Here is a 16,518-nt window from a genome sequence, read left to right on the forward strand (position 1 = left end):
TTTGGGTCAAATTTGGGGGATTTTGGTCCATTTTTGGCCTCTTTCACCCCTTTTCTTAATCCTGCAGTGGTTGTGCCCCATTCAGAGCCCATTTTTGGGTCAAATTTGGGGGATTTTGGTCCGTTTTTGACCATTTTCTCCCCTTTTCTTAAGCCTGCAGTGGTTGTGCCCCATTCAGACCCCATTTTTGGGTCAAATTTGGGGGATTTTGGTCCATTTTTGGCCTTTTTCACCCCTTTTCCTCACCTTGATGGGTATTGCCCCATTCAGAGCCCATTTTGGGGTCAAATTTGGGGGATTTTGGTCCATTTTTGGCCTTTTTCACCCCTTTTCCTCACCTTGATGGGTATTGCCCCATTCAGAGCCCATTTTGGGGTCAAATTTGGGGGATTTTGGTCCATTTTTGGCCTTTTCCACCCCTTTTCCTCACCTTGATGGGCATTGCCCCATTCAGAGCCCATTTTTGGGTCAAATTTGGGGGATTTTGGTCCATTTTTGGCCATTTCCACCCTTTTCCCTCACTTTGATGGGCACTGCCCCATTCAGTGCCCATTTTTAGGCCCAATTTTGCCATTCTCTTTCCAATTCCAGCTGATTTTTTGCCCTTTCCCTCCCAGAACTGCCCCGGAGGCGATAATTCCACACCCAAACCCCATTTTTAACCCATTTTTAACCCATTTTTGCTCCTTTTTCTCGACTTTTCCCCCCTCCAATCCCACCCTGAGCACCCTTCGCCACGCTCTGACCCCAATTTTGCCCCTAATTCGAGCTTTTTTTCCATCAATTTCCCCCCTCCCCCCTCCCTCCTTGGGCTGTGACGTCACCCCCCCACCATTAACCCCAATTTTCCCCCATTTCCCCCTCTTTTTCTCTCCCCCCCCCCCCCCCACTTTCCCTCCCTGCCCTGCAGGGGGACCACGTGACGTCACCGCGCCCTTCGGGAGCGGAATCCCCCCCTCCCCCTCCCATCCCCACAAGATGGCGGCGGGGCTGCCCTTCGCACTGCCTGCGCGCAAGCCTCACCCCCCTCCCCCCTCACCCCCCTCACCCCCTGCCAAAAAAAACCCCAAAAAGCGGCCAAAGAAAAAAAACAACCCCAACAGCCACCCGCAAACGGAGCAAAATGAGCCGCGAACAGCGCTCAAAGCTCTCCCCTCCACCCATCAGGCAGCACCGCGGCCACCTATAAACCCGAAGGACCCCTCCGGCCCCACCCCGTGCGCGGGGTCCTCCGGCGCACCTAAGCCCCGCCCCCTTTCCCCCGCCGCCCTATAAAAGCGAAGGGGCGTGGCTTGGGCGCCGGTGGGCGGGGCCTGGCGGTGCGTTGCCGCCGCCGCCGTCTCGCGCCGCGGCGCGGCTGAGGCCCGGACACCCCCCCTCCCTTCCCCCCCCCCCCCCCCCCCCCCCTTCCTCCTCCTCCTCCTCTTCCTCCTCCTCCTCCCCCATTTTCCTTTTCCCGCCTCAGGTAAGGACACGCCCCCAACCCCCCCCTCACCCCCCCCTCTTTCCTCCCCCCATATTCTATTTCTGTGTGCGTCTCCCCCCCCCCCCCTCCCCCCCCCCCCCCACACACACACTTCTACGCGAGCCCCGCAATGGTTCCGGCCCCACCCGGGCCCGACCGCGGCTCCTTATGTACGTGTGGAGGGGGGTTGGGTTGGTATCTTTCCTCCTTTTTACCCTTATTTTTTCTTTTCTATTTAACTCCTGTTTCCGTGCTGTGGGCTGCTGTGGGACGGGGTGTTGGGGGGGGGGGGGGGGTTGGCTTTGCTGTGTGTTCCCCCCCAGGCCCGCACTGGGAGGCCGGGTTGGAGCGTAGGCCTCACGCTGAGGGTGGGGGGGGAGGGGAGGCCGCGTTACCTCACAGCGCTACGAAATACATTCAAAAATCGCATTGCCGGCATCGGAATGAGCTCAAAAAAGGGGATTTGGGGGCCGTTCGGTGACGTCATGTTGGGTTCCCGGGGGTCTCCGTGGGTCTAAGGCTGAGTTAATGGGAGCCCATTGACCACACTGGGCCTTATGGGGCTTCTGTGGTGGGGGTTTTCTCACACAGGGCCTAATTAACCTCATAGGTCTGTTATTTGGGGCCTTATTTACCTCATAAATGTGTTTTTGGGTCATTTATGTCAGAATTTTGCTTACTAGGAGACCAGTTTAGCTCATATATCTCTTACTGGGAGCACAGTTTACCTCACAGCTCTCTTACTGGGCCTCTCACTTAACTCATAAGTGCATTTTGGGTCATTTCTGACAGGATTTTCCTCACATAGGGCCTAATTTACCTCATAGATTTGTTATTTGGGGCCTTATTTACCTCATAAATGTGATTGTTGGTGAGTTATATCAGATTTTTGCTTACTGGGAGCTGAGTTTACCTCATATATCTCTTACTGGGAGCCCAGTTTACCTCACAGCTCTTACTGGGCCTCTCACTTAACTCGTAAGTGCACTTTGGGTCATTTATGACAGGATTTTCCTCACATAGGGTCAAATTTACCTCATAGATTTGTTATTTGGGCCCTTATTTACCTCATAAATGTGATTTTTGGTGAATTATGTCAGAATTTTGCTGACTGGGAGCCCAGTTTACCTCATATATATCTTACTGGGCCTCTTAATTACCTCATAAGTGCACTTTTGAGACATTTCTGACAGGATTTTCCTCCCATAGGGTCAAATTTACTTCATAGATCTGTTATTTGGGCCTTTATTTACCTCATAAATGTGATTTTTGGTGAATTATATCAGAATTTTGCTTACTGGGAGCTCAGTTTACCTCATATATCTCTTACTGGGAGCACAGTTTACCTCACAGCTCTCTTACTGGGCCTCTCACTTACCTTATAAGTGCATTTTGGGTCACTTATGACAGGATTTTCCTCACATAAGGCCTAATTTACCTCATAGATTTGTTATTTAGGGCCTAATTTACCTCATAAATGAGTTTTTGGGTCATTTATGTTTGAATTTTGCTAACTGGGAGCCCACTTTACCCTCAGCTCTCTTACTGGGCCTCTCACTTTCCTCATAAGTGCACTTTGGTCCATTTCTGACAGGATTTTTCTCACATAAGGGCTAATTTACCTCATAGATCTGTTATTTGGGCCCTTATTTACCTCATAAATGTGATTTTTGGTGAATTATGTCTGAATTCTGCTTACTAGGATCCCAGTTTACTTCATATATCTCTTACTGGGAGCAGAGTTTACCTCACAGCTCTCTTACTGGGCCTCTCACTTAACTCATAAGTGCATTTTGGGTCATTTATGACGGAATTTTTCTCACATAAGGCCTAGTTTACCTCATAGATCTGTTATTTGGGGCCTTATTTACCTCATAAATGTGATTTTTGGTGAATTATATCAGAATTTTGCTGACTGGGATCCCTGTTTACCTCATATATCTCTTGCTGGGCCTCTTAATTACCTCATAAGTGCACTTTTGAGACATTTCTGACAGGATTTTCCTCACATAATGCTTAATTTATCTCATAGATCTCTTATTTGGGCCCTTATTTACCTCATAAATGTGATTTTTGGTGAATTATGTCAGAATTTTGCTGACTGGGAGCCCAGTTTACCTCATGTATCTCTTACTGGGAGCCCAGTTTACCTCACAACTCTCTTACTGGGCCTCTCACTTACCTCATAAGTGCATTTTGGGTCATTTATGACAGGATTTTCCTCACATGGGGTCTAATTTACCTCATAGATCTGTTATTTGGGCCTTTATTTACCTCATAAATGTGATTTTTGGTGAATTATGTCTGAATTCTGCTTACTAGGATCCCAGTTTACCTCATGTATCTCTTACTGGGCCTCTCACTTACCTCATAAGTCCATTTTGGGTCGTTTATGACAGAGTTTTCCTCCTGAAGGATCAAATTTATTTCATAGATCTGTTATTTGGGCCTTTATTTACCTCATAAATGTGATTGTTGGTGAGTTATATCAGATTTTTGCTTACTGGGAGCTGAGTTTACCTCATATATCTCTTACTGGGAGCCCAGTTTACCTCACAGCTCTCTTACTGGGGCTCCTATTTACCTCCTAAGTGCACTTTTGAGACATTTCTGACAGGATTTTTCTCACATAGGGCCTAGTTTACCTCATAGATCTGTTATTTGGGCCCTTATTTACCTCATAAATGTGATTTTTGGTGAATTATGTCTGAATTCTGCTTACTAGGATCCCAGTTTACTTCATATATCTCTTACTGGGCCTCTTGCTTACATAGTAAGTGCACTTTGGGTCACTTAGGACAGGATTTTCCTCACATAGGGTCTAATTTACCTCATAGATCTGTTATTTGGGCCCTTATTTACCTCATAAATGTGATTTTTGGTGAATTATGTCAGAAATTTGCTGACTGGGAGCCCAGTTTACCTCATGTATCTCTTACTGGGAGCACAGTTTACCTCACAGCTCCCTTACTGAGCCTCTCACCTCATAAGTGCATTTTGGGTCATTTATGACAGAATTTTCCTCACATAGGGTCTAATTTACCTCATAGATCTGTTATTTGGGCCCTTATTTACCTCATAAATGTGATTTTTGGTGAACTATGTCAGAATTTTGCTGACTGGGAGCTCAGTTTACCTCATATATCTCTTACTGGGAGCCCAGTTTACCTCACAACTCTCTTACTGGGCCTCTTACTTAACTCATAAGTGCATTTTGGGTCATTTATGCTAGAATTTTCCTCACTTAGGGCCTAATTTACCTCATAGATCTGTTATTTAGGCCCTTATTTACCTCATAAATGTGATTTTTGGTGAATTATGTCAGAAATTTGGTGATTGGGATCCCAGTTTACCTCATGTATCTCTTACTGGGCCTCTCTCTTACCTCTGAAGTGCATTTTGGGTCATTTATGACAGATTTTTTCTCACATAAGGCCTAGTTTACCTCACAGATGTGTTATTTGGGGCCTTATTTACCTCATAAATGTGATTTTTGGTGAATTATGTCTGAATTCTGCTTACTAGGATCCCAGTTTACCTCATATATCTCTTACTGGGCCTCTTGCTTACATCGTAAGTGCACTTTGGGTCATTTATGACAGAATTTTTCTCACATAAGGCCTAATTTACCTCATAGATCTGATATTTAGGGCCTTTATTTACCTCATAAATGAGTTTTTGGGTCATTTATGTCAGAATTTTGCTTATTGGTAGCCCAGTTTACCCCATATATCTTTTCCTGGCGGTCCCAGTTGCCCCATAGATCTGTTACTGGGGCTCCCAGTTCCCCCATTTCCCTTTTACTGGGAGCACTGGGGACCCTATTGCTCAGGATTTGGGGATCCATATAGGGCAGGGGGTCCTAATAAGATTTGGGGGGGGGGGGGGGGTCCCTCTATTATTGGGGGTTCCTATGGGGCTGAGAGTTAATATGTGCTTGAGGGCGTTCCTCTAGGGTCTGGTAGATCCCCATTGGATTGTGGGGTTTTCTATGGGATTTGGGGGTCCGCTATAGGACAACAGTGTTCATGTAGCAACGGGGGATCCCTGTCAGGTTTTGGAGAACCCTATAAGGTCATGGGGTCGTTATAGGGTCGTGGGTCCCCTGTGGGGTTGGGATGGTGATGCTTATGGAGGTGAGGGATCCCTATAGGGCTGTGAGGGTCCCTATCCGATTTGGGGGTTCCCATGTGGCATTAGGGGGTCTCTATAGGGTGTGGGGATCCCTATGGAGTTGGGGGTTCACACAGAATTGAGGGAGTCCCTATAGGGTTTGGGGGGGAACCCTATAGGGTGTGGGGATCCCTATGGAGTTGGGGGGTTCACACAGAATCGATGGAGTCCCTATGGGATATGGGGGATCCCTATGGGGTATGGGGATCCCTATAGGATTTGGGGGGGTCCCTATGGCACTGGGGGGTCTTTATAGGGTTTTGATATCCCTGTGGAGTTGGGGGGGTTCACAGAGAGTTGAGGGAGACCCTATGGGGTGTGAGGGGGTCCCTGTAGGATTTCAGGGATCCCTATAGGGTGTGGGGATCTCTGTAAGACTGAGGGATCCCTGTAGGATTTAAGGGATTCCTTTAGGGTGTGGAGGTCCCCGTAAGATTGAGGGATCCCTATAGGATTTAAGGGATCTGTATGGAGTTGGGGGATCCCTATAGGGTGTGGGAATCCCTGTAGGGATCCCTATGGAGTTGGGGGGGTCCCTATAGGGTTTAAGGGATTCCTGTGGGTTCGCAGATTCTTGCAGGATTTAAGGGATCCCTATGGGGTTTGGAGATCCCTATCGGGTGTGGGGATCCCTGTAGGATTTAGGGGATCCCAGTGGGGTTTGGGAATCCCTATAGGATTTGAGGCTCATTATAGGATTTAAGGAATCCCTATAGGGTGTGGGGATCCCTGTAGGATTTAAGGGATCTCTGTGGGGTTTGGGGGGTCTCTGTAGGGTTTGGGGACTCCTGTGGAGTTGGAAGGGTTCGGAGAGGATTGGGGTGGATCTCTATAGGATTGGAGGATCCCTGTGAGTTTGGAGGAAGGTTCCCTGTAGGATTTTGGGATCCTTATGGGGTCGAGTGGGTCCCTGTAGGTTTTGGTGATCCCTGTGGGGCTGCGGGTGCTCTTATAGGATTGGGGGGGGGGGAAGGGGGAATCTCTTTTAGATTGCAGGCGTCTGCATAGGATTGGGGGAACCCTATGGGAATTTGGGGGTTGCTGTAGGATAAGGAGATCCCTGTAGGATTGTTGGGGGGGGGGGGGGCAGTGGGGACCCCTCCCCATTTTAAGGCCAAATCCCTCCAATTTGGGGTGTTCACCCTTTGGCTCTGTCTCCCCACAGGTCGCAGGTCTGCAGGCACCCCAAAATCTCATCGCTGCCGCCGTCCCCATCTCCCCCCGAAGCCGGGGAGCCCCCCCAGACAAAGCGGGGACCCCCTCCCCCCTTAGGGGGTGGGGAGCCCCCACCCCACCCCCCAAAATGGCCGATCCAATCATGGACCTTTTCGACGACCCCAATCTTTTCGGGCTTGACCCCCTGACTGACGAACCCCAGGACCCTATAGAAGAAGCATTGGGTTTAGCGGGGGGGCTGGACCCCCCCCCACCTGAAGCCCCGCCTCCTCCCCAAGCCCCCCCCAGCGACCCCCCAGCTCCGCCCCCACCGCCCCCCCAGGAACAGGAGGTGCTGAGCCAAGGGAACCCCTTCATGGGGGTCTCCGCCCCACCCCAAGCCGGGGGGGCCCCAAAAATCGTCATCCTCAAAGCTCCCCCCGCAGCGGGAGGACCCCCCTTAGCCCCCATCGCCGCCCCCCCCCAAAACCCTGCCACCCCACCGGGGGGGGCCAACGGGGGCAAAGTGACGTTCGCCAAAGTTTTAACGGCCCCCCCTTTACGTCCCGGCGTCTCCATCGTCCCCACGGCTCCGGGATCGGGGGGGGGGACACCCGGTGGGACCCCCACCCCGGGTACGGTGCAGCGGTTGGTGACACCGGGACGGCCCGTTAAGCAATTAGTGCTGCAGCCCGTTAAGGCGGGGGGGGCCGGGACCCCCCTCAAACCCGCCGTCACCCTCACCTCGGCCCCTGCACAGGTGAGAATGGGGGGGCGGGGAGGGGGAAAGGGGGTCTTGGGGGGGGGCTGTGGGGGGTTTGGGTTTGGGGGGGTTGTGGGTCTGTTGGGATTGGGGGGGGTCGTTGGGACAGGGGGGTCGTTGGGTTGTGGGGTTGTTGGGGAGGTCTTGGGAGTGGGGGGGGTCGTTGGGATGGAATTGTTGGGGCAGGGGGGGCTTGTTGGGGTGCGGGGTTGTTGGGGGGGGTCTTTGGGATGGGGGTTGAGGGGATGGGGGGGTCGTTGGGATGGGATTGTTGGGGTGGGGGGGGGTTGTTGGGGGTGGTCTTTGGGATGGGGGTTGAGGGCATGGGGGGGTCATTGGGATGGGATTGTTGGGGTGGGGGGCTTGTTGGGGTGGGGGGTTGTTGGGGGTCTTTGGGACGGGGGTTGGGGGGATGGGGGGTCTTTGGGATGGGATTGTTGGGGTGGGGGGGGTTGTTGGGGTGGGGGGTTGTTGGGAGGGGTCTTTGGGATGGGGGTTGAGGGGATGGGGGGGTCTTTGGGATGGGAATATCGGGGGGGGGGCTTGTTGGGGTGGGGGGTTGATGGGAGGGGTCTTTGGGACGGGGGTTGGGGTCATGGGGGGGTCTTTGGGATGGGAATATTGGGGTGGGGGCTTGTTGGGGTGGGGGGTTGTTGGGGGTCTTTGGGATGGGGGTTGAGGGGATGGGGGGTCTTTGGGATGGGATTGTTGGGGTGGGGGGGGTTGTTGGGGTGGGGGGTTGTTGGGAGGGGTCTTTGGGATGGGGGTTGAGGGGATGGGGGGGTCTTTGGGATGGGAATATCGGGGGGGGGGCTTGTTGGGGTGGGGGGTTGATGGGAGGGGTCTTTGGGACGGGGGTTGGGGTCATGGGGGGGTCTTTGGGATGGGAATATTGGGGTGGGGGGGCTTGTTGGGGTGGGGGGTTGTTGGGGGTCTTTGGGATGGGGGTTGAGGGGATGGGGGGGTCTTTGGGATGGGAATATCGGGGTGGGGGCTTGTTGGGGTGGGGGGTCTTTGGGATGGGGGTGTTGCTGGGTTGTGGGATTATTTTGGGGGGTTCATTGGGATGGGGGCTTGAGGGGATGGGGGGGTTGTTGGGATGGAATTGTTGGGGTGGGGGGCTTGTTAGGGTGAGGGGTTGGCGGGGGGGTCTTTGGGATGGGGGTGTTGCTGGGTTGTGGGGTTACTGTGGGGGGGTCTTGGGGATGGGGGGGTCATTGGGATGGGGGTTGAGGGGATGGGGGGGTCGTGGGGGTCTGCAGGCTTGGGGTCTTGGGGTTTTGGGGGTCTCTGAGTTGGGGTCTTTGGGCATTTGGATGGTGGGGGGCCCCGAGGTCTATAGGGTTGGGGTCTCAGAAGCCGAGCACCCCATCGCTCAGCCCCACCCTCCCCCTCACCACCCCCTCCCGACTTGTAGGGCGAATCGAAGCGCATCACCCTGGTCCTCCAGCAGCCCCCCGGCGGGGGTCCGGCCCCCCCAGGCCAACGCCACGTGGTGCTGGGCAGCCTCCCCGGCAAAATCGTCCTGCAAGGCAACCAGCTGGCGGCCCTCGGCCAAACCAAAGGGGCTCCGGGACAACCCGCCAAGGTGGTCACCATCCAACTCCAGGTCCAGCAGCCCCCCGGCGCCGCGGGCCAACCCGGAGCCCCCCAAAAAATCCAGCTCCTCCAGCAGCCCCCCGGCCCTGGGGGGCAGGCGGCTCCGGTGGCCGTGTCCTCCGTGCCGCAGGTGGTGGGCGGCGCGGGGCAGAGGTTGACGGTGCCGTTGAAGGTGGTGCTGCAGCCACAGGTGGGTCGCGGTGGGTAGGGTTGGGTTTTTGGGGGGTCGGGGGGGGTGGGGTTGGGCTTTTGGGGGGGTAGGGGTGGGTGGGGTTGGGTTTTTGGGGGGTTGGGGTGGGGAGGATTGGGTTTTTGGGGGTCGGGATGGGTAGGGTTGGGTTTTTGGGGGGTCGGGGAGGGTGGGGTTGGGTTTTTGGGGGGTTGGGGTGGGTAGGGTTGGGTTTTTGGGGGTCAGGATGAGTGATGTTTGGGATGGGATGGGATTTGGGATGGGTAGGGGTGGGTTTTGGGGGGGTCGGGGTGGGTGGGGTTGGTTTTTGGGGGGTCGGGGTGGGTGGGGTTGGGTTTTTGGGGGGTCGGGGTGGGTAGGGTTGGGCTTTTGGGGGTCAGGATGGGTAGCATTGGGTTTTTGGGGGTCGGGATGAGTGATGTTTGGGATGGGATGGGGTTTGGATGGGTAGGGGTGGGTTTTTGGGGGTCAGGATGGGTAGGGTTGGGTTTTTGGGGGGTTGGGGAGGGTGGAGTTGGGCTTTTGGGGGTCTGGATGAGTGATGTTTAGGATGGGGTTTGGGATGGGGGTAGGGTTGGGTTTTAGGGGGTCGGGATGGGTGGGGTTGGGCTTTTGGGGGTCGGGGAGGGTGGGGTTGGGCTTTTGGGGGATTGGGGTGGGTGGGGTTGGGCTTTTGGGGGTCGGGGAGGGTGGGGTTGGGCTTTTGGGGGATTGGGGTGGGTAGGATTGGGTTTTTGGGGGTCGGGGTGGGTAGGGTTGGGCTTTTGGGGGGTCGGGGTGGGTAGGGTTGGGCTTTTGGGGGTTGGGGTGGGTGGGGTTGGGCTTTTGGGGGGTCGGGGTGGGTGGGGTTGGGTTTTTGGGGGGTCGGGGAGGGTGGGGTTGGGTTTTAGGGGGTCGGGGAGGGTAGGGTTGGGTTTTTGGGGGTCTGGATGAGTGATGTTTGGGATGGGATGGGATTTGGGATGGGTAGGGTTGGGTTTTTGGGGGTAGGGGTGGGTAAGGTTGGGTTTTTGGGGGTCAGGGTGGGTAGGATTGGGTTTTTGGGGGTCGGGATGAATGATGTTTGGGATGGGGTTTGGGATGGGTAGGGTTGGGCTTTTGGGGGTCTGGATGAGCGATATTTGGGATGAGTGATATTTGGGATGGGTAGGGGTGGGCTTTTGGGGTTTGGGATAGGATCATCAACTATTAGGTCATTCTGGGTTGGGATGGTCAACCCTTGGGTCGAGATGAGCAACGTTTGGGTCGTTTTGAGTTGGGATCATCAACCTTTGGGTCATTTTGGGTTAGGATCATCAACATTTGGGTCATTTTGGGATAGGATCATCAACTTTTGGGTCATTTTGGGATAGGATCATCAACTTTTGGGTTGAGATGAGCGTTTTGGGGTCATTATGGGTTGGGATGGTCAACCCTTGGGTCGAGATGAGCAACGTTTGGGTCATTTTTGTTCGGGATCATCAACCTTTGGGTCGAGATGAGCATTTTTGGGTCGTTTTGGGTTGGGATCTTCAACATTTTTGTTCAGATGAGCGTTTTTGGGTCATTTTGGGATAGGATCATCAACTTTTGGGTCATTTTGGGTTGGGATGGTCAACATTTGGGTTGAGATGAGCAACATTTGGGTCATTCTGGGTTGGGATGGTCAACATTTGGGTCGAGATGAGTGTTTTTGGGTCATTATGGGTTGGGATGGTCAACACTTGGGTCAAGATGATCGTTTTTGGGTCATTTTGGGTTGGGATCATCAACCTTTGGGTCGAGATGAGTGACTTTGAGACCTGTTGCGTTGCACCCCGCTGAGCCCCGTTGGGTCCTTCACCCCGACGCTCCCCATTTGAACCCAAACCCTCCATTTTGGTCTCCATCCCCTCCAGGCCGGCTCTTCTCAGGGCAGCTCTCCGGGTTTATCCGTGGTGAAAGTCCTCAGCAGCAGCGAGGTGGCCGCTCTGAGCGGGCCGGGTTCGCGGGGCGCTTCGGAGGAGAGCCGTAAGCTGGAGCACCAAAAGAAACAGGAGAAAGCCAACCGTATCGTGGCCGAAGCCATCGCCCGTGCCCGGGCTCGGGGTGAGCAGAACATCCCCCGCGTGCTCAACGAGGACGAGCTGCCCAGCGTGAGGCCCGACGACGAGGGCGAGCGCAAACGGCGTCGCAAAGGGACCGGCGAGCGCGGCGGGCCCAAGGAGGAGAGGCCACGCAAGGGAAAGGGGCAAGGGGGGTCTGGCAAGAGCAAGGGGCGCAGCAAACCCAGGTGAGGAGGGCTTTCCCCCCCCCCGATTTCACCCTTTTTCCCCCTTCCCCCCCCCAGATTTTGGCAGGGTGGGACCTCATGGCGATGGCCTCGTTGAGGGCTGCGTTATTGATCTGCGTTATACCCAATGCTGTTTGTTTGTTTGTTTTTTCTCCTGATGTTGGCCTTTGTTTTTCTCAAAATTGGCTTTTTTTTTTTCTTTTTTTTTTTTTTGCCGAGGCGTTTTGCCCAACTTTTTGCCCAACGTTTGCCCAACTTTTGGCGTTCTTGAGCCCCGAAACGGGCTCGTTTCAACTCAAATCATCACCTCATTGACCCCCAAGTTTGCTTCTTATTGATCTCCGGTTTCTGGGCTTCGTTGACCCCAAACTTTGGGCCTCATTGACCCCAACTTGTATCTGTCCCGCTGACCCCCAAATTTTGGCCTTATTGACCCCAAACTTTGGACCTCATTGACCCCAACTTGTATCTGTCCCGCTGACCCCCAAATTTTGGCCTTATTGACCCCAAACTTTGGGTCTCGCTAACCCCAACCTCTATCTGTCCCACTGACCCCCAAATTTTGGCCTTATTGACCCCAAACTTTGGACCTCATTGACCCCAACCTATATCTGTCCCGCTGACCCCCAAATTTTGGCCTTATTGACCCCAAATTTTGGCCTTAGCGACCCCAAACTGTGGGCCTCATTGATCCCAACCCAAGTCCCTCCCGCTGGCTCCCAAACTTGGGCCTTATTGACCCCAAACTTTGGACCTCATTGACCCCAACCTGTATCTGTCCTGCTGACTCCCAAATTTTGGCCTTATTGACCCCAAATTTTGGCCTTAACGACCCCAAACTTTGGCCTCATTGACCCCAACCCAAATCCCTCCCGCTGGCCTCCAAATTTTGGCCTTAGTGACCCCAAATTTTGGCCTTAGCGACCCCAAACTTTGGGCCTCTTTGACCCCAACCTATATCTATCCCACTGACCCCCAAATTTTGGCCTTATTGACCCCAAACTTTGGGTCTCGCTAACCCCAACCCATGTCCCTCCCACTGGCCCCCAAATTTTGGCCTTATTGACCCCAAACTTTGGACCTCATTGACCCCAACCTATATCTGTCCCGCTGACTCCCAAATTTTGGCCTTATTGACCCCAAATTTTGGCCTTAGCGACCCCAAACTTCGGGCTCATTGACCCCAACCCATGTCCCTCCCACTGGCCCCCAAACTTTGGCCTTATTGACCCCAAACTTTGCCCCTGCTGCTGACCCCAACCCTTCCCCTTATTAACCCCCAGCTTTTGGACCCCACTGCCCCCAAATTTTGGCCTCGTTGACCCCAAACCTTCTACTTCATTGTCTGCAACCCTTCTTCCTCCCGCCGACCCCGAATTTCGGCCTCGCTGACCCCCAACCTTTTGGCTCTGACCCCATTTCTGCCCCCCTTAACCCCACTTCTGTGCCCCACACCCTCAGCACCATCACCCCCGTGGTGGGGAAGAAGCGGAAGCGCAACGCCTCCTCCGACAACTCCGACGCCGAGGTGATGCCGGCACAATCGCCGCGGGATGACGAAGAGACCAGCGTGCAGGTAGGAGATTTTCACCCCAAATTTGGACCTTATGGACCTCAACCGTTGGACCCCAAATTTTGGCTTTATTGACCCCAAACTTTGGGCCTCCATGACCCCAAATTTTGGCCTCCCTGACCCCAACCTTTGGGCCTTATTGACCTCAACCATTGGACCCCAACCTTTGGGCCGCGTTGACCCCCAGCTTTAGGCCTCCATGACCCCAAATTTTGGCCTCGTTGACCCCAACCTTTGGGCCGTCCGCAACCTTTGGGCCCCCATGACCCCAAATCCTGGCTTTATTGGCCCCAAATTTGGGCCTCGTTACCCCAAATTTTGGCCTCCATGACCCCAATCTATGGGCCTTATTGACCTCAACCATTGGACCCCAATCTTTGGGCCGCGTTGACCCCCAACTTTAGGCCTCGTTGACCCCCAACTTTAGGCCTCCATGACCCCAAATTTTGGCCTCCCTGACCCCAATCTTTGGGCCTTATTGACCTCAACCATTGGGCCCCCATGACCCCAAATCCTGGCTTTATTGGCCCCAAATTTTGGCCTCGTGGACCCCAACCTTTGACCATTATTGACCTCAACCATTGGACCCCAACTTTCGGCTTTCTTGACCCCAAATTTTGGCCTTATTGACCCCAACCTTTGGGCCTCCATGACCCCAAATTTTGGCCTCCCGGACCCCAATCTTTGGGCCTTATTGACCTCAACCATTGGACCCCAACCTTTGGGCCACGTTGACCCCCAACTTTAGGCCTCCATGACCCCAAATTTTGGCCTCCATGACCCCAACCTTTGGCCTCCCTGACCCCAATCTTTGGGCCTTATTGACCTCAACCATTGGGCCCCCATGACCCCAAATCCTGGCTTTCTTGTCCCCAAATTTTGGCCTCGTTGACCCCAACCTTTGACCATTATTGACCTCAACCATTGGACCCCAACTTTCGGCTTTCTTGACCCCAAATTTTGGGCTTTGTTGCCCCCAACCTTTGGGCCATGTTCACCCCCAACCTTTGGGCCGCGTTGACCCCCAACTTTAGGCCTCCATGACCCCAAATTTTGGCCTCCCTGACCCCAACCTTTGGGCCGTCCGCAGCCTTTGGGCCCCCATGACCCCAAATCCTGGCTTTATTGGCCCCAAATTTTGGCCTCGTTACCCCAAATTTTGGCCTCCCTGACCCCAATCTTTGGGCCTTATTGACCTCAACCATTGGACCCCCAACCTTTGGGCCGCGTTGACCCCCAACCTTTGGGCCTCGTTGACCCTCAACTTTAGGCCTCCATGACCCCAAATTTTGGCCTCCCTGACCCCAATCTTTGGGCCTTATTGACCTCAACCATTGGGCCCCCATGACCCCAAATCCTGGCTTTATTGGCCCCAAATTTTGGCCTCGTTGACCCCAACCTTTGACCATTATTGACCTCAACCATTGGACCCCAACTTTCGGCTTTCTTGACCCCAAATTTTGGCCTTATTGACCCCAACCTTTGGGCCTCCATGACCCCAAATTTTGGCCTCCCTGACCCCAATCTTTGGGCCTTATTGACCTCAACCATTGGACCCCAACCTTTGGGCCGCGTTGACCCCCAACTTTAGGCCTCCATGACCCCAAATTTTGGCCTCCCTGACCCCAACCTTTGGGCCTTGTCGTCCGCAACTTTTGGGCCCCCATGACCCCAAATCCTGGCTTTATTGGCCCCAAATTTGGGCCTCGTTACCCCAAATTTTGGCCTCCATGACCCCAACCTTTAGGCCTTATTGACCTCAACCATTGGACCCCATCTTTTGGGCTTCGTTGTCCCCAACTTTTGGCCTCGTTGACCCCCAACTTTAGGCCTCCGTGACCCCAAATTTTGGCCTCCATGACCCCAACCTTTGGGCCTTATTGACCTCAACCATTGGACCCCAACTTTGGCCTTTCTTGACCCCAACTTTTGGGCTTTGTTGTCCCCAACCTTTGGGCCTCATTGACCCCCAACTTTTGGCTTTCTTGACCCCAACTTTTGGCTTTCTTGACCCCAACTTTTGGGCTTTGTTGACCCCCAACTTTTGGCCTCGTTGACCCCCAACTTTTGGCCTCGTTGACCCCCAACTTTTGGCCTCGTTGACCCCCAACTTTATGCCTCCGTGACCCCAAATTTTGGCCTCCATGACCCCAATCTTTGGCCCTTATTGACCTCAACCATTGGACCCCAACCTTTGGGCCGCGTTGACCCCCAACCTTTGGGCCTCGTTGACCCCCAACCTTTGGGCCTCGTTGACCCCCAACCTTTGTGCCGCGTTGACCCCCAACCTTTGGGCCTCGTTGACCCCCAACTTTATGCCTCGTTGACCCCCAACTTTATGCCTCGTTGACCCCCAACTTTTGGCCTCGTTGACCCCCAACTTTATGCCTCCACGCCCCCACCTTTTTGCCTCGTTGACCCCCAACTTTCAGCCTCCGCAACCCCACCTTTCAGCTTTTTTGTTCCCCCTCTCCCACTCACCCCAACTTTTCTCCTCTCAGTCCTCAACTTCAGTCCTCACTGACCCCCACCTCTGACCCCACGCCAGCGAAGCCCCCCATATAGTGACCTTTTACCCCCCACCCCCCCCCCCAAAACCCACATCCTTTCGCTTCCCTCCCCCTGCAGAAGCGACGGTCGAACCGCCAAGTCAAACGCAAGAAGTACACCGAGGATTTGGACATCAAGATCACTGACGATGAGGAAGATGAAGAGCTGGACGTTACGGGGCCCGTACGCTCCGAGCAGCCCCCAGCCCCACAACCCCCCGCCCCAGAACCGGAGCCGGAAGGGGAAACGTTACCCTCCATGCAATTTTTTGTGGTAGGGGGGGGTCTTCCTCTTCCCCGTCCTTCGTCTTCTCCTCTTGGTTTTTTCTTTATTTTGCCTTTATTTTGGCTTCAATTTTCCACCTCGTTTCCAGGAGAACCCCAGCGAGGAGGACGCGGCCATCGTGGACAAAGTCCTGTCCATGAGGGTGGTCAAAAAGGAGGTGAGGGACCCCCCCTTCCCCCCTCCCACCCCCCCTTCAGGACGACCCCATGGGTTGGGGGAGGAGGAGGGTCTTCTGCCCGATGTTAACGTCCCCATTTGCTCCTCTCTGCAGCTCCCATCGGGGCAGTTCACGGAGTCGGAGGAGTTCTTCGTCAAATATAAGAATTAGTGAGTGGTTTGCGGGGTCTGTGGGACCCTCTTGGGTTCTCTGTGTCTCTTCGGGGTCTCCGCATCCATTCGGGGGCTTCACGTTGCTGTAGGACGTCCCAAATCCCTTTGGGGTCCTCCCTTTGGGGTCCTCCATGTCCCTTTGGGGTCCCCCCTTTGGGGTCCCCCACCCCCCCCTTTGGGGTCC

At 54.3% G+C, this 16,518-nt stretch overlaps 1 protein-coding gene across 1 annotated transcript in view; it reads left to right on the forward strand.

The window, feature by feature from the left end:
• The first annotated feature begins 1,567 nt into the window (after positions 1-1,567).
• Positions 1,568-16,518, forward strand: part of LOC100857358 (chromodomain-helicase-DNA-binding protein 8-like) — a 129,196-nt gene continuing 114,245 nt past the window's right edge. The window contains exons 1-8 of the mRNA XM_046906033.1: positions 1,568-1,635; positions 6,804-7,553; positions 8,974-9,345; positions 11,223-11,596; positions 13,058-13,172; positions 15,798-15,992; positions 16,093-16,161; positions 16,276-16,331. Of these exons, the coding sequence (XP_046761989.1) occupies positions 6,942-7,553; positions 8,974-9,345; positions 11,223-11,596; positions 13,058-13,172; positions 15,798-15,992; positions 16,093-16,161; positions 16,276-16,331 (1,793 nt within the window). The 5' untranslated portion in view covers positions 1,568-1,635; positions 6,804-6,941. The remainder of the gene's footprint in view (positions 1,636-6,803; positions 7,554-8,973; positions 9,346-11,222; positions 11,597-13,057; positions 13,173-15,797; positions 15,993-16,092; positions 16,162-16,275; positions 16,332-16,518) is intronic.

Source organism: Gallus gallus (assembly GCF_016699485.2).
Source record: "Gallus gallus isolate bGalGal1 chromosome 35 unlocalized genomic scaffold, bGalGal1.mat.broiler.GRCg7b 35_unloc1, whole genome shotgun sequence".
Lineage (NCBI taxonomy): Eukaryota > Metazoa > Chordata > Aves > Galliformes > Phasianidae > Gallus > Gallus gallus.